Source organism: Pagrus pagrus (assembly GCF_965226575.1).
Source record: "Pagrus pagrus genome assembly, chromosome: 11".
NCBI lineage: Eukaryota > Metazoa > Chordata > Actinopteri > Spariformes > Sparidae > Pagrus > Pagrus pagrus.
In genome coordinates, this window is record NC_140195.1 from 17,770,502 (window position 1) to 17,794,820 (window position 24,319).

Consider the following 24,319-nt stretch of genomic DNA (forward strand, 5'->3'; position numbering starts at 1 on the left):
GCTATTTAAAATCCATTTAAATTAATAGCCTATTAAAAAATGCAATAGATAAATAGGCTAAATTAATCATGATCTAATGGTGGGGAATTTAAATTAGTTTTTGTAGCTTTTATTTATTTATTTAAAATACATAATATTTGCTAATAAAATAGAATTATCATTCAAATCATTATTTTTTTCTCACTCACCTAAGATCCGACCGTTCAGTGTGACATTATAGTAAAAATGCTGGTCAAACTACAGGCTAAACTAATAATAGTTTACTAATGTTATAATTATAATATAGCAACTGTAATGTTGCTAATAGTCTACTTTAAACCAATGTTTAAAGTGTGCATTAAACTCTCTCTTTTTTTTTTATCAGTTTGGTGTAATAACAAGCATTACTGGCTAGTTTCTCTCTTCTCATCGTTGCTATCTCTTCAAAATAAAAGCAGAAAATCAGGGGAAACTTTTTTTGAGGTGTGTTAAATCTTAGATTGTTAAATCCTCACTGTAAATTCATTTTGACATTATTTTCCGGATATAAGATACGTTTCTTTTCTCCGGTGATTGAATGAAACGAGCATTTCAAATTTTTTTGACTGCAGGATCGGGAACTCGCATATTATTTCACAGTTTTCTGCCAAATAGTCTATTCCCGTTGCGTGATAATAAATCACAGCAAGGGAACGAACACAGGATGAATATTACATTTTCCATAGCTAAAAAGCATCATCTGTACTATGATTTTCACAGCGAAAAAAAATCAGATTTGTGTTGGCTAAGAGGAGATGATCTGAGACGTCCTGCTTAGAAAAAACAAAAACAAAATGAAATACAAAATAAGGTTAGCTATATTTATTCTTTCCCCCTGTGTTTATAAGAACAATGAAGCCGTTATAGCCTAAAACATCGCTTTTAGGCTATAACGGCGGTTATGCAAAAATATAACAGCCTGTTGTTTGAAATTGAAGGGGAATAAACTATTTTTATTCACTTTATTATTTGACGGAATGTCAAAGACCAGACGGACAACCTTTTTTAAAACATTTTTTTTAAAAATAGAAAGAATAGTTTGTCTAAATATAAATTTAAAGTTGACTATATAGCAATAAAACTACAAACATGATGGGATTTGGTTGGGGAAACTACTGAAAGCACAAGCGACTTATGTTAAGATCTTGTTTATCAGCTGTCTTATTCTCATTAAAGGTCTTTACACTCGTGTGTGTGACAGTCCGTCTGATGTCTCTGGCATCGTGACAGACAGACATACTGACAGACAGACACTCACAGGTCTGTAATCCTGAGGCTCCAGACAGGACCTGCGGCTTTGGCAGCGGCCTCCGTCTCCAGCGCATCAAATGAGAAAACTCCTGACGCACAGGAGGTCTCCGGTAGCCGACCGGCTTTCTCACATTTTTTGGGGGAGAGAAACCTGTCAGCTACATTCTGGATAAATACTTGTGAAAGTCCGCGGAAGAACCACATGATTTTTTTTTTCTTTGTCGGAGCGCCTCACAATAAATCAGCCGGTTTTTGCGAGTTCAGCTGAGGGAAGAGATGACAGTCGCAAAAATTATAACCAGTTGAACGTGCTCACATTTCTCTGCTGCTATCAGCTGTGACAGGAGGATCTGTTGGACTGTAACGTGAAGTCAAGGTGTGAAATCTTCTCCAGAATATGCTTATCATAGATAGATAGATAGATAGATAGATAGATAGATAGATAGATAGATCATGATTGATTATGTCAGAGAAGAAATTGTTCAACAAAACAAAAAAATTGTTTCATCGGGCAGCATTACATTTTGCAGACCATGAGAATCAGGGACAAAAAGCTCAAGACGCTGAACAAAACCAATCCTCTGGCATTGATTTCTCATACAGTATATTCATTCAAGGATGCACGCTAATCGCATGCTGTCTCTCTATTTTTTTTCGAAAATCCTCCTTAACGGTGCTATTTGAGAGAAAAGTTGATTATTGAGTCTCTAAAATTAGTAGCTTACTACTATTAAAATGTCATGATGAGTTATACTTTGCACATTCGTTATGTCTGTCTTGCACAAACACAAAATAACACCTTTTGCATATTTAAACATGCTCCTTCTGACATTTTCCCCGTCACTCAGTGTAGGATAAAGCAGATCAACACAATCGTCAAGTCTTACACTGAAAATATAGGCGTCTGAGAGGATCTGTTCTTATATCTGCTGAATGCCAAACCCCCTGGTGCAGTGCAGTTCTTTGTTCCTGTCCAATCAGATACAGCTGTACAAGCCAAACTCCACAGGGATAGCTGGGGTCATCCTCTCAGCGGATGCTCGGGCCCATCCTGCTACTGGTGCCCCGAGGGCCTGGGCATAGAGCACGACCCCCCAGACAGCCACCCAGACACTGGCCATAATGCCCTCCTTGACTGAAGCTAGCATGGTGGCTAGTGTTTTGTGTCTGCTCTGACTCTCTCTCTCATCCTCGGTTTTTGAAATGTATTTTTTGTCATGGAGGACACATTTAAGCACAAACAGGACAGCTCACACGGCACATTCAAAATGTATTGCTTTAATAGAAGTACACTATTATAAAATCCACAGGGAACATCTTTTTCAGTCAATAAAATGAATGCTCAGCTATAAACTGTATAATCCACGTGAATGGCTTCGTGCAGCTGAAACTGGCTCGGTTATTTTGTTATCAGAAGATCTCGGGCAAGAGATGAGGTCTGTAAATTAAAGGAACTCAGACACATCTGAACAAAGCTGTCACAACTCTGCTGGGGAAGAACAGGCCCAGCATAACGAATTAGACCGAGTGGAGTTCCACCAAGAAAGGACATGTGAGAATTCTGCCTGTTTAGAAAGAGAAAAAGCAAATGACCTTGGGGGCTGAAGTGGCTGGATAGAAAATAAACTGTTTGGAATTACTCTGCACATTGTGGAATAGAAAGCAGCTGCAAAAATCTGAACTTACCCAGTTGATTTCTCTGTGATTTGGAAAAGCTTTCAGCAGGCACATCACACTAACCTCTAGGCTCAGAGAGCAGAAAGAACGAGTTGTAATGTTTTCAACATGTCTGCGCTTTTTAAAGGAGATAAATTGCATTGCTGGAGGTTCAAGTTAAACTGACACTTAACTTTTTTGCGTTGACTTGCAGGGTTTAAGCCCTGCAGCAGACTAAAGAGCTGATGCACAACTGAGATCATCTGAGGTATGTGACAATTAATCGGCAAAGTTTAAGGGATTTAGGTAATGATAATGAAAGCTGCAGTGGGCGAGCGGGGCTCGAGCGCTCCAGTAAACGACACACTGGAGACCCCGTCTGCACCAAGTTTCAGAAAATCTAATTTATGGCCACTTCGCAGCAGCTGGATTTGCACTTCCGACCAGGGGATACCATTACCAAACACCATGGAGAAGGCTGATGGATAGGACACTCTCGCTTTTGCTCTCTCGCCTCTCTGCGACACACAAATATACTGTATATTTATAGAGGCATGCTCACAAACGTGCACATGCTCACGCAGCAGAAAAATGCATACTAAACTGAAGCTATAACTCATTTTGTGCAACACAGGAATAATGATATGAAATTATATGAAGATTAGTATTTTCCACTATTTTTGATCTAGCTCTAGCTCTTGATGCTGTTGTTTTTAGTTTTCCTATTGCATGTGTGACTACACTCTTAGGTCAGTGGACTGCACATGGGTGGCATTGAAAGGGAAATAGTACTCATTTTTAAGTATTTATAAATGTCATGGCTCAATGGGTATTTTGGAAAACTAAATAACCAAGTAGCTTGCAAAGCCAGACAGCTAAAACATTATTCTGTAATACCACTTAGATTCACAGTCTGGAGCTACTCCGCAGGCCATAAATTGGATACTGACTTTGAGGTTGGTAATGAACCAGAAAATACATCTATTTGATAAAAAATCCACCAACTTTTCTCATTCATTCTTCATGGAGCGAGGTGTGACATCACACATTTTCTGCTCTTTTTGTTTCCGTCCTTGAGAAACAATAGTAAATGTCCCCCCACTGATTCAGACTGAATTCATCCAAAGACGTAAGAAAATCATTTTTGACATCTGAAATTCAGTGGTGTATCCCAGCAAGGATTTTTAGCCCTGCCATGGAAAGTCTAGTCAGCTGCGATCAAGATTTGTTCCCTAAGAACCACAATTCACTGACTTGGCCAGAGAGTGTAATCTTACAACAACAACCTAGATGGGGAAAAAAGCCAAAGCTTGACACACTTAGACGAGATCACTCTCTGCAGATGGTGTTCACTATCTGTCTCAATCATATGGTCAATCTAAGTGGCAGAATACATTTTGGCAGTGTACCTTTCTAACCCTAAGTTTGATACGTTGCAAATTTTTGTTTCTGTATATTGTAGTGCTGTGATTATGATCTGGTTAGGTTAAGGCACAAAATCCACCTGGTTAGGGTTTGGAGAGGATCATGTAGTTCTGCTTGCTTCTGTCACCTGACACACGGCTAGAAATTGTCCAGACGTCTTGTTAAAAATACTTACTTACTTACCCCTGCCAAGGAGGTTATGTTTTTGCCTGTGTCTGTTTGTTTGCTTGGTTTGCTGGCTGGTTTGCTGGCTGGTTTGCTGGTTGGTTGGCTGGTTGGTTTGTTGGTTTCTCAGCAGAATTACTCAAAAACTACTGAACGGATTTCCATGAAACCTGGATGGAGGATGGGTCCTGGTTCAAAATAGATGCCATTAAAGTTAGGGAAGGCGATTCTGGAGAAAGATAGTTGATTGTTGAGTCGTATTCCCAGGTCGTCAAATACTGATGCTTTGGGTCAGGATTTGGCCTGAAATTCCAACCCAAAGTGTCCGTATTTGATGACCGTGGAATGATACTCCTAATAAAGGGACAGATCCAATAATTCTTTAACATTGTGTGACAGCGAGAATTTTCTACCTATTTCGTTAATTTGTCAGGGAGGCGGACATAGATGGCTGGTATCGATCAGTACAATTTGATCCAGATCCAAATAAAAATCTGTATCTAGTTTAATTAAATATGTTTTTATATTGGATTACTGTTGGGCCTTGGCGGAGGTATGCGCTGACATTCTTGTCTTTTGCTGCAATCATCCCAATGTCTCGTCAGAAATATCGGGTTATGTCGCCACTGACTTGGCTAAAATTCTCCCAATTGTCTTGTTAAAAATATCCTGCTGTTTCGTGCTTACACATGTTGAAACACTGTCTTGAGCAGTGGTCTCTGGCTTGGCAGCCTTCTCACCACCTCCTCCTCCTCCTGACGTGGAAGTCAGCTCCCAAAGATATAATCAATGACACATATTGTAGAAATGTTCATATGAAATGAACAAATTTAACATATCCATGGATTGCAGAAATGTACAATGTGTCAACTGAGCTACATAAGCTTAAGCACTCTCTCTTTCTAAACTTCTTATCCACATCACAAAAACGTTTTGTAATCAGATAGCCCTGACTAAGACAAGACACTTGACATTCCCAGCCTCAGATTTCAAATGTTTTTGCAACAACTTTATTTGAATCCCCCTCCAGCGCAAAACCAACAAAGGGATGGTTGTTGTTTATCTAAATCCCCGTAAACAGATAAATCATCAATTTCACGGATGCTCATTTCTTCAGAGGCGTTCTTGGTCAGATGATTTGTTGGTGTTGTGTGGAAAGAAAACTGGCTGCACCGCATGTTTGTCAAATGTTGGGATAGTGGAAGTGACCACTGTCCTCTTGGTTTGGAGACCTGACAGTGAACTCTGAAAGGCCAGCCACCTCCCAGACAGCTTCCCCTCCAGCCTCAAGTCTCCATTATCCAGCCATAGCCTAGGGACCAATCACCCCAGCTGCCCTCTCTGTCTCTCTTTTTTCCCTTTCTCCTTCTCTTTCACTATCTGTCTCCTCTACTCTCACTCCCTTCCTCTTTCTCTCGTTTTCTCTCTCTCCAGGCTCTCTTTACCCAGTGCTTTCAAGAGCTCCCTGTGTCACCAGACTGATTAAAACAAACACTGACCCTATTTTGGTATCTAATCCAATTGTGCTCTTTTTCTTCTCACTGGCCCTGGAGCACGCAGAGTATTAGGTGTCCTGGGAGCCCCCCCGTGACTGATCTTAGATTTCAAACACTCGGGAACATCACATATGGTGGGCAGAGAGTAAATAAAGCCTTATTAAACTCCCTTTTAGCACTCGCGTATACAGGATTGAGCATACATCATCATTTTGAGTCATACATTCTTGTTGTTGGTATGATGAACAAAATCATGCATGTGTATGACTCTTTTTGCTAGTTGTATTTTGTAAGGGGATGAAAATGGATGTTTGAGAGAGCTGTTGGTGAGGGTGCTGACTGGGGGGTTATTGAGAGAAGACTGCTGTTTATTGTTTTATTAACAAGGGCATGTTGGCCTCACCAGGTCAGGGCTTCACTTTTGACCCCATGGAAAAAGACTAGAGAGCAGCGGCCATTGAAGTCTGTGTGTGTCCATGTGTTTTGACAAAGTAAGTGTTTTTTTTTTTCTTCTTATAAAAGTCACTATTAATTTGTATTTCCTCACTTTCAAGACTTGCAGCAAAAGTTTTCACTTGCTTTGTGCACTTTCTTGCTGTTTTATTAGGAGGCTAGACTATATCGTCTGCACACACAAGTTCTATGACTTCTATTGCTTGAATTAATTTTATGCTATCTATAGTTACAGCCAGAATCCAGTGTTTGTTTTGTCTGGCCCGCTAACTTCAGTGCTGGAATACCAGTTATAGATATCAGTGATATCAGTTGTCAGTGCATTCTGTCTACCTCCTGGCTTTTGAAACACACAATGTGTCTTTACAGTCCAACAGAGCATTCCTTTAAGATTCAGGAAGCTGATACATGTTTAATGTGTATGGAGATGATGACAAGCGTTGATGCGGCTTGTGTTTCTGAGCTGTCTTCAGTAAACAGACTGACATTTGTGCTTCAAACCAGTGTCACTTCCTGAAGCACAGTGACATTAATGATACCATCTAGTGGTGATTAACAGTTATATCAACCAGCATTTAATCTCTTGCACTTGTATCTGCTGTTTTTGATTTATGAACAATAAGTGATGGAATGTGACTATAATTCCACAATTACTGTACTGTAGTGCGATTTTGAGGTAGTTGTACACAAGTATTTCTGCTATGTCACACTTCCACTCCACTGCATTTTGGAGGCAAATATTGAAACTTGAACTCCACAACATATATCTGATCATTTTAGTTACTAGCTACTTTGCCGATCACATGCTGCATCAGAGCTAAAGTAGCACATTCTTAAATTAATTTATTTCATCAGCATCAAAAATCTCTGATGATATTTACTTTTACTTGTTGATACATAAGTACATTTATGTTTAATATTTAGATAGTAAAAGGGTTTCTATGTAATAATTTGTGGCAATTTATATGTATAAATCACTATTTTATTGGCCAAATGCGTGCGGATTGTAACATAACATGAAAAATGAAACCTTCCCCGTCTCTCTCGGTTGCCGATACAAGCCTGTGTATGATTTGTTTAAATTGTTTTATGCTGCTGGACTGTGGATTTCTTTGTGAAGGACTCGGCTTGGAACATCTGCGACAGTCCACAAATGATGTGCCCATATGCACGTTCTCAAGTGCCTTGTCTCCTTGCCTTCCTCCACTCTGCTAACAGCTAGCAACAGTATGCTAACCTAAGTTTAGAAATGGAGTCTGTTAACACAAACTAACGACTGGCTTCCAGCACAACATAGATGTTCCATAGAGCCCCTTTAATATCAGTTACTTTCAGATCAGAGCCCGATCGATATATGGGATTGCAGATATTACCTGGTTCTATTGGCCTTTCACAGATATATTGGTATCTGCTTATATGTTGTCCTGTATGGGCTGATATGACAATTTTTTCGGGATTATAATGTAGAAAAAGTCGAAACATATGCCAGTATCTGTCAATAATTTACTGTTTCAGTGGACTGATGTCATTATAGACGATAAAGTTTATTGCTAAACTGTAAAATATCCTGCCTCCGTTACATACCTTGTCACAAATGGTTGATTTGAGAGATCACTGCAGAAAGTGTGTTTATATTGGCCCATATAATGGAATCAGTATCTGCATCTGCCTCAAAACCAAGTATCAGGTCAGGCACTATTGAAAAATTAAAGGTAACTATTATTCTTCTGGATGACTTCTACTTTTACTAAAGTAATATCTTTACTTTTACTCAAAGATGATACATCAAACAATGACTACAAATGTTTGCCTTTGCTCTATATCTTTATATGGTTATGGTTTATATGATCATGTATGAAGGGTGAAAATAGAGTTCACTACATTATTAGTAGGTATACTGATTTGGCAATGGAAACTTTAAGTACATATAATCATGTGCTGTGGGGTACTAAAGGATCTAAATGCTTCCTCCCGCATTGCCTTTCACTCCTATATCCTGTAAATGTGAAGATCAAGGTCTTATAATTGATAAATGTCCTAAAGCCTGAATGTGCTTTTAGATATTGTGTGAGATGCAACTTAAAATCATTTTCCTCTTAAAGTTGGCACGGAGAGCTGGGAGTGTAATAACTTCATGCAGCCAGACAAACGGCCTGTCAAACAGGCACCTTCAGTGTATGGAAACCAGCTTTGATTACGGCCAGAAACTCTTTTGTGGGCCTTGTGAATTATGGCCAATTACCTTCACCCTCTTATAATAATCATTTGTTTTCCCTACTGTCACAAGCAAGACCTTGGAGTTGCTATTACCTAAAACTTCAGTAGGCGACTACAGGTTGAAATATATGGCGATAATCATTCCCACTAATGGTCGTGGAGCTCAGAGCAAAGGCACGTTTTTAAAGAGCCCAGAACTGTACATCAAACCCAGTGACTAGCCAGATTTTATGACCAGGTCATTTCAGCCTTTACTCTGTTGTTTATGGTTTTAATGGCAGACTGTTGCCAGCTTTCATGGCTGCGGTGGCTGATTTTAACTCAGGCAACATGCTGCTGACCCCAGAGTTAAGCATCTTTACAGCAGGAATGACACTCTCGCTTCATCATTTGAAACATCCTGTCAAACCAACAGCTTGTGAAAAGGACGCTAATATATAGGTGAAGGCTCCTGCTGTTATCATATTTGCTCTTAGCCTGCAGGAACATTTCACTATTGCTGTATGGAGTCCACAAAAGAGACATCAAGCTCTCGCCACCCCTGCTTTCGAATCGATAAAGAAACCCTGTGTGAAGACAACAAGAAATTAAATGAGAATGAGGTAGAAGGAGGGTGAGGCGAGGAGCGAATGAGACAGCGAGCGGTGATAATCGATGGCGGCCACGGCGCAATGGCAGAGATGAGGTCGTTTGTCTTCAGGAGAGGGAGAGAGAGGAAGAGGAGGTGTACAGACAGAGCTGTCTGCTGACGGAGCTGGCAGCCGGCCAGACTCTGTATGAGGGCGTCTGAGCAACAGCAGAATTTATCACAGTGACTGCCGGCCTTGTTACTGATGAAGACATGAATCTGGACATGGAGCGGGAATCAGGCTGGAGAGTAGAGCAGTTATATCAGTTGAAAACCTCAGACCTGGCATCCAGTGATCATTTATTGAGTCTTACTGTACTCTATGTGCTTTATCCATTTGTGTGCACATATATGCTCGTTATACTCTGTCATCCAGCTTTTACATTTGTAAATCATTTTAATGGCACAAACCACTGTATTCGCTTAAGCATAATTGGTGTTGTTTATTTATTGAGCTTTCTTGAATACACTCCCACCTCACTTCTCTTCCTAAGACTCTGAACAACAGCCTTTTTCTGGAGTAAACAGAGGCCTGTTTTAAGATACAGTGCGCTGTTGTCCCAGAATAATTCACAACAGACCTTTGGGCGAGGTAGCCTGCAAAGCTTGCCAGTTTGGAGCATCGTATTGAGCATCTATTTTGCGGCAACTGTGGATGTTTTTAGTGATGCTGCTGCCTTTGATTTATATTAAGACCACACTGACAGGCCTTTGTTATGTTTTTGTTTTTCTTTGTCGTCCTCGATCATGAGCGCTCCATACTTGAAAAAGAGCCTCTTATTCATCCATGTGTCTTGCTGATGGTATATGAAGGCTGTGTCTGGTTCTGGTGTCTTGGTTGCCACTCCCTGCTGCAGCCCAGATGGCTGCGGAGCCCTCCCTCAGCAGCAGAGGTCTCAGCAGCCTGCCTCGACAGCCGGAGAGGAGACGGAGGGAGGAGGGAGGATTACCATCTTAATCGTTCTGAGACATGAGACCGATTGTGCAAACTGTGGAAAATAGCTAATCAATATATGTCATGTACTGATCTCATAGAACAACATTACAAAATGGACACTTTTATAATCTAACATCAGTGCGGGAAGGTTTTCTCTGACCACGTCCCCCCCATGCTTATTTCACACTAAAAGCATACAGAGGAGACCAACTGTGATGAAACAATCTCTCAGCTTTTGTTGGTATTTAAATTCACATTATAAAGTGCTGCTGCAATTCTCACCAGTAGAGGGTGGAATAATATCACAGTGGATCTTCCTAAATCATAACTTTCATCAGTGTCTTTCAGGTTAAGAGTACACTGAGGAGCAGCTATATTAGAATTTATTATACATTTAAAATTCAATGCAAGCAAGATACAATACATAAATTCTGTATTTATAAAGAAAAAAAGAAATATTCCTGCTTGTATCCTGTGTAGTCCATGTCTCGGTGCAAATATATTGATATACTCTTACATTATTTTCAGTGTGCACATTACAACTATCCATCATGTCTCTTTATGTGAAAGGTGTACATAGTGTATATGGTCTATTATTATTTAATTTGAACTTTAAGGTTTTACTTTTTCCTTTTGCTTCTGAATCTTGAGCTGCTGAAACAATTGAATTTCCCCGATGCAGGATCAATAAAGTTCTATCTAATCGTGTCATATAATAATGTTCAGTCTCAGTTGATACTGTCAGAAAGGTGTTCATTCAACACATTATGTGTATTATTAAAGTTGCGGTGGTGTTGAACTGAAGTGCAGTCTTAGAAATACATCTCAATATAATGCAGTTCAGTGCAACACCACCCCTAACTACAACCTCAGTAATAAACATACAGCTGAATTAACACCTCTTGGAGGGCTATTCATTATAAGCTGTGTGAAGTAAGATTATGTGACAGAGCTGTTGCACTGGAGGTGTACCTAATAAAGTGGCCTAAACAGCAATATATGCTGTGTGACAACGCTGCATTAACAGAAGCAAAATCAGTTGCGTGAAGTGAAGTGTGGAAAAAATGCACAAGACTTGAATTACAAGATATTTTTTTATCCCCTCGTCCAAAAGCTGGATAAAAAAAGCATTAATCTCTGCGCAGAATTTGACTTCCTGTCCTTCTCCCTTTCCCTTATTCCGGGCAGCTTAGTTTTAGCACTGATGTCCCTACAGAGTGCTGGCTGAGGTATTAGAGGCAGGGGAACATGAGTCAGCCTGTGGTCTGTTTCTGAGCAGTGGCCTTTAAATCACCCAGGTCCATTAGATGTTCATCCATGAATAAATAAGCCTCACTGCTTAGGGTTTCTATAGCTCGGTGAAATAACGTTACCCAAGACCGGATTCCTAATATAGATACGGCGTGTTGTGGTATTTATATTTCAGCAAAGCACAGCGGGGGTTGATTATAGAGATTTGTTTAACATTATGTGAAGTGGAACTGTTTGGGGTGTAACATGGATTTTAGAGAAATATGACAAAGAAAAACCTCATTACAACCGCTGTTCTTAATTGCACTGCAGCATCTGCTTGAGTCGAGGCTGGTTAAACAAGAAGCAGAGACAGTATAAACACAGGGAGTTCAGTTAAATACAGCGCACGCAGACATAAATACACACCCACAACATGTACACAGGAACACGTCCCGATCGTCCCCAGGGAGCACGGTTTTCTGACAAGAATGCAGATGACAGGGTCACCACATGCAAACATTTTGTTCACCTCTTATGTCGTTACATAAAAGACGGTGTGTGCTCTGTCTCTTTAAGCGCTGTAGTACCCTCCTGGCAACGGTCGCAGTGGATTAGTCACCGTGAGGTGGCAGAGAAGTGTCCACAATCTGAGGTAGACTTTTCACAGGCCACTGACCAGGTCAGTGGGGCTTCCGTATATCATGTCCCTGTGTTCAGTAACAATCATCTGGTCACGATGTCAGATATCAGTGCAGTGCTGAGGTATTAAAGGCTCTTTATTTAGCCTTACTGTGCAGGAAATAACTGATCATGGCTATAAATGATTAACTTAACATTTACCCATAATTTTCTATTGTGTTTTATACAGGAACAACAGCTACATCTCATTTGTTCTGTTGTTTCCATCAGGGCAAACCAGCTCATGTCCATTTATACCAACAAGGCCCAGTGAGTTTTCATCACGCATGATCAGGATGAATGCACAATGAATTAGTGGGAAGTCTTTACTGTTTGCGTATTTTACTGTACAGCCTCGAACAGCGGGGTCTCTGGACAGCCATCTGGTATACTGGAGGGCAGGACAAGAAGGACTGTAGTGTTCACACTGTATCACTAAAATCTACTGGGATGGCTTTAACCCTCTCTGAGCCTCACTTTACAGCTCATTGCACCGTATGGAAAAGACTAGTTGAAACATAATTTGTTTGCAAAGCAAAAACAAGAATTGTGACATTTGTTTCATTTCACAATTTGTCAATTTTGCTCCCAGGAAATGACACGTCTGCCTTTGCAAATAAATGACACAATCGGGCCGTTTATTATACTATAATACAAATTTTTCCGACTGCACTGCACAATACTTGCATCACTTGTCCTTAAGTGAATAGAATGATAAGTGATGTGTTAATCCTGCTGACACGATAAGTTGTCTGATCTATTCCCAGCAGCCCCCTCTCCTCTCACGCCCACACACACATGCTATATAGGCGACAACCACAGGGCACAAGGCAGTAATAGCAGAATTTGGCATTAGTGGTTTGCAGCACAGTGTTCATTCTCCATTTGAACATATTGTGAATAATAATGAACATTTTGGATGAAAGAACAAAGGACAAATTAAATAGCGGCTGTGAACATCAGTGATATGAAGTGATGGATAAATGACAGGTTTCTGCTGAGATGTTTGGCTGCATGAAGTGGCAGGATTTTATAGTAGTTCTATTTCTGCCTCCACTGTTAACAGGCCAACTGACACCTCGCTGAGCTCATAAAAGCAACCTCAGTAGTAAATTCTCTCTCACTGTGGAGCTTTTTTTGTATCGAACCGTTTTAGTGTCTATTCCTCTGGGAGAAGGCCAGACTCCTTTGTACTCATCCAACAATATCACAGGCTCAAACTCAGGTGCCAGCCCGATCACCAAATTAAATGTTGGCAGTGTACTTTTCTGCAAACCGTGATTGTGTTTTTTTATGTTGCAACTGTATGTTTCTTTAGGTTCAGTTTTCAATTTTATCTTTTGACAACGCTGTGGTTATGCTCTGGTTAGGATTAGACACAAATACTTCTTAACCTGTTATGGGTTAATGATATGACATGTATTGTAGCAATGTCACTATGTTACATAGCCTATGACACATACAAATGTTAACATATGAGGGGTTTGCAGAGATGTTAACTGCAAACATTTTATCCTGGCGACTGGGCTGCAGGTGCTGTTGAACGAAGCCTAACTGCTGTCTGTTGTCTCTTGATGATGTCTTATGCTGGATATCACACCCATCATGCGTCATCAGCTCGATGCTGTGTTTATTACACTGTCTCATGGTCAAATCTCTGACATCGATTTTACCGCTGCACATTCATCACAGGTGTCAATACTCTTGTTTCTCCTATCGTGGTGGTGACTTCTTTGTATGTTTCTTTATCTTGGGAAGAGGAGTGAAGCTTCACCAGAGTGCAAATGAGCCTCTTGTCACTTGAACAGCAGGGGTGGGCGATTAAAGGGAAACAGGAGAAGGGCAGGGGAGGAATACTTAATGAGATATCTGTCCTGGAAGATTAAGTTTTAGTGAACAAATGTGAGAAAAACACCAGTTTTTGCAGGACTGTTGCATCAGCAGCATTTCTGTAATGAGCACAGGTGAGGCAGCCTTCTCTTTCTCTTTCTTCATGGACAGAAAAGCAGCAGGTAGTCAATCAGGGAACTAGCCAAAGTATCCCTTCGTCCTCATTTGTTCATCTCTTCCTTATGATGGCGCTCTCACACCCAGGGGAGGAGTAGGCAAAAGGTGTCAGTGCATTGACAGAGTTGGGGCTGCACCATTAATAGCAGGCAAACAGGGGAGCAGAGAGAGGAAAGTGAATTGCGAGCGAGACTCAGCTGCACTGAAACACCCCCCGAGACATGGATCAGAGTTAGGCCGCCGGTGTTCGTCAGCATGTTTAATTTGTGACCTGGCAACCTGGTTCTCCTGAGGTTTGGAGATAAGGGCTGGTGCTCCACTGATGGTGAATAGGGTTCTCACAATATTATCATATATATAAACATCACCACCATTCACAAATTTGCCCTCAAGCTGAAGTGAATCCTATTGAGCAGTGTTGTGGAAACATGTTATCTCCCACCTGTTCCAATGCCAGGTTTCACATCCAGAATCAATGTTTGATGATGTACTTTTGGATTATATTATTGCATATGACTACACTTACTCTTGTGGAGATACACAGCAGTCTGTCTCCACTCTGTTTACCAGGTCTTTAGCAGTCTGGCTCCACCGGTCCTAAAAGGCTCAGTAAATCACAGCCCAGTCTAGTGGCTCATTACCCCTCCATTCTGGGCTCCAATTTAACAACGTGAAGTATTGAGACTGAATCCAAGGGCCCTCGTTGCAGCTTCTCCCTCTGCTACCCTCTCTGCTGTGTGAGACGATTAAAAATAAAATCACCCGGCTCAAGGTCAAGATATTTCAGGTCACAGCTGCAACGATGGAGAGCTGTGTTGATGTTGCACTGTGAGTGAAATTCCTCTCATGGAACCATTTATCAAATATGAGATGTGATTTTTCTTCTGTGCCATCATTCATGAAGCTTTAAGGTGAGTAATACTGCAGCAGGATCCCGGCTTTGACCAGGAGGCAGGGCACATTGTGTCTCCTGCTGCATAATTTAAAGGTGTGATAAACTACGTGTTTATGAGTTGAGTCACACATCAGAAGCAATGAAAGACAGGCGGGAAAACCAACCGTGTGAGAAGTTGTGTTTCAGGGTTTTGTAGGATAATTCAGTGGCTCATTCACAGCCGTACTGCGGAACGCCAGTAGGTGCTGGAGACGGAGGGGAGGGGGAGAAAAAAAAACTAGAAAAGAAAAGAAAAATGCTCACAGGGTGAGTAACCATCATATGATCAGTGGTTGCCATGGCAACTGATCCCAGCAGCCAGCCCTTGGAAAGTGAGTCACATGCGTGAATTAAAGGAGACAAGAAGCATACTGTGCATACATGTCGGCTGATGCAGTGCTACTCGTGTGTGTGTGTGTGTGTGTGTGTGTGTGTGTGTGTGTGAGGAGGGAGTGTGTGTGTGTGTGTGTGTGTGAGGAGGGAGTGTGTGTGTGTTTTGGGGGTTTCTTGTGATGGAAGCAGAGAGTTGCTCGGGGTTAGCAAGTACAGCAGGATTAGTTTGCCATCTATGTATATCTTTTGTCAAACGTTAGTCATTGAGTGGAACGTAATGTGCAGGGGGACACTTTCACTGTGAAAATCCAACACTGACACACAGTAAAACTCACAAGCTTTGGGCTAGAATTCGATGCTATGATGATAGTCAAGATGATATCAGTAGAAAAGCAAACTGTCACGCCTGCAGATATCCTACAAAGTGTGACACAATAGTAGCACATTCAGTTTCCAAATACAAACGGTGTGCTTGTTTGACTCACACAGGCTATTTTTATAATTTCACGACAACAAAAACAAAACCACTCACCGCTTGTTCTAGCCTCGTTTCCACCCTCAAGGTTTGAGAGGATGTTGCCACGAGCTGACACTTCAAACTGAAAGGTAACCTGAGAAATTCAAAATGGAGTTGTCTGAATAATGATCCACCTCCTCATTATCATGTGGGCAAACAATTACATGCAAAATGTCAAAAACAAGGTCACGCAAACTTCACTGTCGTCTATTTTGTGGCGATAAAAAAACACCCAGTGAGCTGTGAGAAGAAATATGGAGCGCGGGGCCGCGGCAGGCAGAGCCAAGGGCAGAATAAATTGCTGGTGTCAGAGAGAAAAATGACTTCGCCACAAATTATCTACACTTGAGGAACGTCCATTAGGAAGCACTGTCTTTTCACACCTGTTTAAGTCTACATCACTGTGGGCCTAACACAACAAGTCTGACATGTCTATTAAAGGTATTAACATCCAGTACCTGCCCTGTAATAGAGATTAAAGGAAAAGTTCACCCAAAAATGATCTTTTCTGATGATGATGAAAACAGATCTGTCGTCAGATTTCCCCATGGTGCTTTACATTACCCTGACACATTAAAGGATAAGTTTACCAAAAATACAAATTCACTCATTTTATACCCACACTCATGCAGATGGAAAGGCGGGAGAAGTTTCATAGTTAACAAAACATTTCTGAAGCTTCACAGCAAAACAGCATTATAGCATTCTCCTAAACATCTGAAGTAGATGGGGACTTGTTTGCGTTAAAAAAAACACAAAAAAACCCCAGCTCCATACAGCTCATCCAGATTGATTTGAAAAGACCATATTAACACCAATGACACAGGGATTATGTCAGATATGGGGCCATTTTATGTTTTTTTTACAATTGTTTTTTTTTTTTTTTTTAAGCTTTAAACGAGTCCCCATCTACTTTAGTGGTTTAGGAGAATGCTGCAACGCTGTTTTGTTGTGAGGCTTTCTGTTGACTTGAGAGTTAGTAGATAATGAGTGAATTTATATTTTTGTGTAAACTTTTCCTTTAATGTGTCAGGGGAATATAAAGCAGTGTGGTAATACTACTACTACTAATAATAATAATAATAATAATGACAATAATAATAATAATAATAATAATAAGTGTTTTTAGCTGCATTTTGGTCAATCCAAACATCATTTGCACAAGCAGCATATTCAGACAGTGATTTTGATGCTCCTGGTCGCAGTCTACCTATGTGACGTCCTGTGAACACTGCAGAGGTTGGGTTGTTTTTTTTTTATGTATCTCGTGCTGACGTGCGCACGATCGAGTGACTCAAACCTGCGTCAGACATCGTCGTGACTTTCCATAGTAACTTCTCCATCCTACAGGGAGCTGCTGATTTATCCCATAACACGAGCCGGAGCCACGTGGAAACCAGAGGTGCGAGCGGCTGATTTCTGCAGAGAGCATCGTTAAAGCGACAGGCGGCTGCAGTGAGCCTTCATCCTCATCTTCACCTGCACGAGCTAATGTCATTGTAGTAACCAAACTTGTGGCCAGGCGTTCAGCTCGTGCGTCAGACTTTACGCACCATGCGCCCCTGTGTGACTGGAAGCTGTGTGATCCCGCATCTCGTTGCGCGCAGAGATGTTGCACACGGACACAGAGCCTGAATGAAGACACCGACCATCACTTCAGGATTCACACTGTCAGGCGGACTCGGACGTTTTAACCACCTCTGCACGCCACATTAAGGTAAGAACGACGCTCTTGTGCGCATTTTCTTAATTTGATCTGTTTAGATTTGCGTCTCTGTGATGAATTTACTGTCCACCGCTCGATTCACCAGCGATACTTTCCCTCCTGATTTGACTTGATAGTCAGCACATCACATCACATGACAAATGGTGATTTCGCCGCAACATTGACGGCGAGCGTCGCTCATTAATCCGCCGTTTTGTTTTTTTTTGACGACGCCGCGCCATGTGTGGCCACACTTGGCTCGAGCGTGACACACTGCGGGGCCGCTGATCACCCGCTCACTCGTGTCGGTGTTGTTTGCATCCCCGCATTGCCGTTATTAGGTGATTCATTTGACCTTGACAAGGCATCAGAGGTTATATCCACGCAGAGAGGGTTACACACGGGCCTGCGTGTGATGTTGATGAAAGAGCCGTGAACATGGCCGTGCAGGTGCTGTTTGGTACCTGCCAGAGTCACTGTGATGAGCAGGATCAAATCCCACTGGGCTGCAAAGCAATTTATCATTACTGAGTGACGTCTATCCAAACCTTATCTTCTAGAATGACACCATTTTCTGTCTGTGATGGCTGCCCGATTGACACTATAATAGATCCCACAACAACAGACCAGCACCCCCAGTTATAAGCCACAATCTATCGCCCCCTCCTCAGTCCTGTCACAGCAGCCCCATGTTATTTGCAGCCGACCCTCAGGGGGATTTCATGTCTGTCCTTTTGAGATGCTGAGAGGAGAGATAGGCGACCACTGAAACTGCGGGGATGGGATTTCAATTTTGCAGGAAGAGCCATTGCCTAGCAACCAGATTAGATAAAAGTGAGAGTGAGAAACAGGGAACCTGTGCTGTTACATCATCACGCCAAACTGTGTACGGAGACTTAGGAACATGTAGGACTCACACATGTTGGGGTCTGTCAGCATAGTAAATACACACTTGACTCTCTGCTGCACCTTCTCCATCATGCCTGTTTCTCTCTTCAGTCCACTTTTTCACAGTATCATGGAAGACAAGACCTCTTCTTGCCTCCTCTCGCTATGTTTCCCTCACATGGAGACCAAATTCTGAGTCATAATCTGTCAGTGTGTCTTGCACTGTGTGTGAAGTCCTGCTGTCTGTGTACAGTGCCATCTGTGTCAGCGCATACTGTGAAACTCTGAAAGTTGCTGGCGATTTTTTCATCGAAAACTTTCCCTGCACAGAGAGCGGACATTTTTCTTTAAAGGGCCACCGTCACCCAAACCAAGCAGTAGAAATTGGGACAGTTTGTTACTGACTATGCAAGCATTTCCAGTCACAAGAAAAGTAGAGCAAAACATCGCGCGAGCAGTGTTTCAGAGCTTCAAAATCTCTGCAGCTCGGCCAGAAAATCGTTTTTGTTTGCAAACATGCACGTCATGACTTCACACCTCATTCGGCGAGGCTTTGTTGATGACTCACTACCGTGGAGTTGTAGACTGCTGTGGGAAAGGTCGCTGCTGTTCCAGGATCTGTGTGGAGCTCTCAGCATCGGAGCCGCTGCGTGTCGTGACTGCAGGGGCTTACAGCCACTGTTGAGGAATGCGATGTGCGTGCTGCTGGTGCGGCCTCCGGGCGGGCTTAGAGTCCAGCAGGCTGGCAACCGTTCTTGAGAAGTCATTGTGAATAAAAGACGGTCTTTGATTTCAGTCGGCTGCATCTGTTTTTAAATCAGAGGTCTTGTCTGCAGATCAAACACCTCCGGTTTCTATTCTCTGCTCTTGAGTGAAAAGCCGGATCTCATCCATCCCACACAGCAAACTCCCAAAATCTATCTAAGTCTGGTTTCTGTTGTTTTCTGATCCTGTAGCTGCTTTATTTTTAATTTAACCCAGGTTGTCTGCATTGTTCAGGTTTAGGCTGACCTTTAGTTAATTAGTTTACGTACAGTAAATGCTAACTTTCTTTCAATGTTTTCATGCAATTTTCCAACACCAGCCTGTAAAGGTCAAGGATCTTGTTACTTTGAGTGTTTCATGCTTGCAGCCACAAATTTCCATTTTAATTGAAACAGATTAGATCTCAGTGTTTACAGGGTTTCCCAGTGTTTTATAGAGGTGGAAATAAAGACCACTAACATCATCATAGAGCAGAGAGCTATTTCACTCAGCAGATAGATTTAAAGGTACAATATGCAAGAATTTTCAAAAATTCACTGAAATTATCAGCAGAACGTGAAAAAATAACAGTTTTGAAATTATGACATCTTTGTATTGTGTTACAGGGTTATTAAAGTTAGAATAACCAGCTAGCCTCGGCCCAACTCTCCCCCGGTGCTCCAAGCTCCCATTCTGGGCTGCTTGCTGCACAGCTAACTGAGCTAACCAGTTAATGGTAACTGCAGTTAGCAGCAGTTAGTGGTTATTCTGATGTGGAAGTGATGTGCTTCCCCCCATTTGTATTAAGTATGAATTCAACAAGACGTCAGTTCTTAGATATTGTACCTTTAAAGGGGAACTCCACCAATTTAACACATCAGAGCTTGTTTACTTGGGGAATATTACTACATACGTTAATCATTGTTGGAAGATGAAAAAAGTCATAGGGAGCCAAGTTAGCACAAAGTGAACTTTGCTTGAGGCCATTGTCTTTTTAAAAATATTATAGTATCCATCACGAGTCTGATATAGGAGAGCAATATTAAATTGGTGCCTGTTTAATCAGTGTGTTTATTGCTCAGCTTGTTATCTACAAACTAAAGAAACATAAGATGAGATTTGTCAGGATCTGGTCGACTTACCACCGCCACTAAAACAATAACTGTAAAACCCTCATTTATGCAGAAGAATCAGCCCTTTTATAACATCTGACACAATAACTCTGATACTGTATTGTTATCCATGCCAGTTCCCCTTCAGGGAGGCACCATGCACAGGATTGTAGGATTATCAGCGGGCCTCTGAAAAGCTAACACATGCCCGAGAACTTTAAGAAACTAACTTTCCGGGCAACAAAAGGAGCCATGTGGACTACCGGATTCTTTCATGACAGCCACTGAAATCTTAAAACAAGATGTTGAAGCAGCGTGATGAGAAACAAATACAGACACTAATAACTGATGAAATCTGTGCTTAGAGGCTTTAGTTTTATTGTTCTGCGTTCTCCTGAGAGCAGCAGTAACACACACAGACACACCGCTATTCACGCTGTTCACATGACTCAGTTTTAGTATAATGGGCTCTGCTGTTAAATGGATTGTAATTGAATTTTTGGGTCTCATTCAACGTAATGAAGTGGATTAGTGAAATACCTCACTTATGGCTCTAAAGTGCTGCAGTTTTACTACCATTTTAAAGTACTCTATGCACTAGAGAGAGAACAGGAGAGGCAGGCCCCGTGATTCTGAAAATAAATGTTTAAAGTAACTTGTCACATGTCTGGCTCCTAAACTGTCGTACTGTGAGGGGCTGCAGTGATTAATTTCATTATCACTCAATCTCATTATTTTCTCAAAGAATTAATTATTGTCCAACCAGCAGTTCAAACCCAAAAAACATCATAGAAGTGTTAGAAAATCAGCAAATATTCACATTTGAGAAGCTGGAACCAGAGAATATTTTGTAGTTTTACTTAATAATCATGTCTTCAGAGGGAAGCTGCATGTAATCTGATAAATTGCCTCTAGTGATGTCACTTGGTGGCAAAGTTGCATTCTGGGTAATGTAGGCGCCCAATTTTTAAAAGAAGAAGAAGACTGTGTGGTGATATCACTGGTTCTTTATCGATTTTGATCATTGTTTTTTAACTTTTCTTAATGACTCCAACAGTGGACTGCTTTTCAAAACCCTACATTACCCACAATGCAAATTTAGCAACTGAATGCAGTTTATCAGATTACATGCAGCTTCATCTGCAGACACAAAACACTTCACACTACTTTGAGTTTTTTTACATATGCAATAGTTCTCGCCAAGCCCTGTAAACACACTGTAAAGTGTAAAATTGGTGGAGTTGCCCTTTAATTTAAAGTTGTTAATGGCACAAGCTCACCAAATTCATATGATGAGAAAGAAAAACTTCACATGAGAAGTGGTTATAATAACATTTATGGTTTAGGCAGAAAAAAGTACTTTGGTCATCCTAAACTCCTACATTTCCTGTCTGTCTCTTCTCTTCACAGATTTAAGAAACAAGCACAACTTTCCTTTCCCTACTTCCTCCTGGTTCCTCCAGTCAGTCTCCTCAGGCTCTCCTCTTTGACTTCACCGCACTCGACCTGAAGGAGCCCCTGCGTTGCAGCCATGCCAAAGAACACCAAGGTGACCCAGCGGGAGCACAGCAATGAGCCGGTCACCGAGTCGGTGGCTGACCTGCTGTCCCTGGAGCACCCCATGGACTATAAGAGCAGCCAAATGAGTATGGGTCTGAGTCCTGGCTCGACTGCTCCGGTAAAGGCCCTGCTGCCCTCCCCTGACCCAGACGCTGAGGACGGCCGACCGGCCTGGAACAACAAGCTGGAGTACATCTTGGCCCAGGTGGGCTTTTCTGTGGGCCTGGGTAACGTCTGGAGGTTCCCTTACCTGTGTCAGAAGAACGGTGGAGGTAGGTGGATGGATGTTAATAGTTCACTGTCCGTTGAATCCAAATGTTTGTGTTGCTAAGCATAGTAACACTTCCCAGGTTTGGAAGTCGGTTCCTAATTGGGCCACCCATCGAGAACATGTGTCCCCTCAGGGTGCTGAGTAATTGTGAACAGCGAGAAATGTTGTGCTGAGTCAACGCTGTTAATGCACATTTTTTTTTATTAGTTGTGTAAAATCCTCACTGAAATAAGCTGCCAGATGCGAGTAGTTAACTTAATAGCATGTTCAAATTTCGGTTTTATGCTTTTGTTTGAGCATTGGATTTGCGCGTCTGTCTTGTCCATGATAGCGTTCTGTGTCTGGGAGCTATTTTCTAAAACCTGAATTGACTGAGAATGCCCTGTGATTGGCTCTAGCTCATAAAACCTTCATTTGCATCACATTACAGAAAGAAATACTTCAGCAATTTCAACTAATTTAGCTCATATTTCCTCCACCAGATAAAGTCGATAAGTACTGTTGTGTATTTTCTGTCTGTTGTTGTTCTTGACTCACACACACAGCGCTAACCCAATTACTCTGCCCGGCGTGTCGCCCAGGGACAGACCAGCGTGGTGACAGTTTCAACCACCTAAAATGTTGCACTTGTCAGAAGTGCCTCATCATCTTAGCACTGCACATTAGTCTGAGTCATTAACCATCTGCTTTTTAGACAGTCTGAGGAATTAGAAAAGTGAAAAGAAAATACTTATATACTGCAGAATGATCATAAAATAATCCAGGATGTGATAAAGAAATTCAGTACTGGAGTTAATCATTGTTGGCTCTTGCTACAGCATTATTTGATTGATAAAAAGCTGTGTACACATACATGTAGCATCCGTTCTCTGCGTCCATCTTCCTTCATTTTAAATGAATAGTTGACATTTTGGGAAATACTCCTATTCGCTTTCTTGGTGAGAGTTAAATGAGAAGATCGACACCACTCAGAGGGATGTTTACAGGTTGTTTACAGGGGATCCACAGGTGGTTATTTCAGTGGGTCCCAGGGAAACTTAAACTTCTCCTTACTAGGGTCCTGTAGCTTTACTTCTGTCATGGTGGGTTCTTTCAATAACTCAAACGACTACTGCGAGCACATTTTATGGTTTTTATTGAGCAGCACTCGACAGCATTTTATCAGCAGGCTATCTTAACCAACTCTCCAGGCCTTGTTGCAGTGACAGTAGCATGATGTAGATGATTGACATGATTTTGTGATACAGAATACATATCTTGATATTTTGAAATCTCTCCAAAAGCGCTTTGTAAATGCTAGGACTGGACGACAAAATCGAATAACAATATTTTTGACCAACCAGCTGCCAGTTAGCCTAGCACGAAGACTGAAATTAGGGGAAAACAGCTACTGTAGCCTGGTACCATTGAACAATAAAGATGTAACATATTAATTAGTGAGCTTTAGAGGAGTTGGTGGGTGGATTTTGTAAACTAAAGACAGCTAGCTTTTCTCCTGTTTCTGGTCTTTGGCGCTAAGCAAAGAAAAAGCTAAGCTAACTGGCGGCTAGTGGTAGCTTCATAGCCTATTTACAGAACTGACATGTGAGTGGTATCGATCTTCTCATGAAATTCTTGGCAAGAAATTGAAAAGGCTTATTTCTCAAAATTTGAAACAATCCCCTAAAGAGAATGAACTGATATTATATGTCAGCTTTTGGTGGGATTGTAGGGTGATTTTATAATTTCACAAAGTTCTGTCGCCATATAAGTGATTCAAGCAGATTGCAATTAAAAATAAAATGTGTGTGTAGACGTACAAGGAAGAACAATTAATTACAATAAACATCAAGTTGATAATTTCACATGTAATTTTGCATACATTTCAGTATATACCAATTTCCAGTACATATGGCTGGTGCTGCACCTTTATCCCTCCTCCCATACTTCAGTACTGCTCAGTTTGCCTGCTGAAGGAGCTGCAGCCTCCTCCTCCTTGATAAATTGCGTCCTGTCACCCAATTAGCCAACTAATCGTGCAAGTCAGAGGGGCAGTCTCTTCAACATTTCTCAGACTTTGTGAGGTTGTGTCGTCAGCAGACTGGACAAGAT

The 24,319-nt window shown here is 41.5% G+C and overlaps 1 protein-coding gene across 2 annotated transcripts in view; it reads left to right on the top strand.

Annotated features, from left to right (window-relative positions):
* The window catches only part of slc6a17 (solute carrier family 6 member 17), a 44,865-nt gene that overhangs the window by 653 nt on the left and 19,893 nt on the right, over positions 1 to 24,319 (top strand). The window contains exons 2-3 of one of the 2 annotated variants that reach the window (XM_084366609.1): positions 3,140 to 3,193; positions 21,808 to 22,229. In XM_084366609.1, the coding sequence (XP_084222735.1) occupies positions 21,929 to 22,229 (301 nt within the window). In that variant the 5' untranslated portion in view covers positions 3,140 to 3,193; positions 21,808 to 21,928. Of the gene's footprint in view, positions 1 to 3,139; positions 3,194 to 17,245; positions 17,666 to 21,807; positions 22,230 to 24,319 lie in introns of those variants that run through there. The other variant, XM_084366608.1, reaches the window with a different exon arrangement.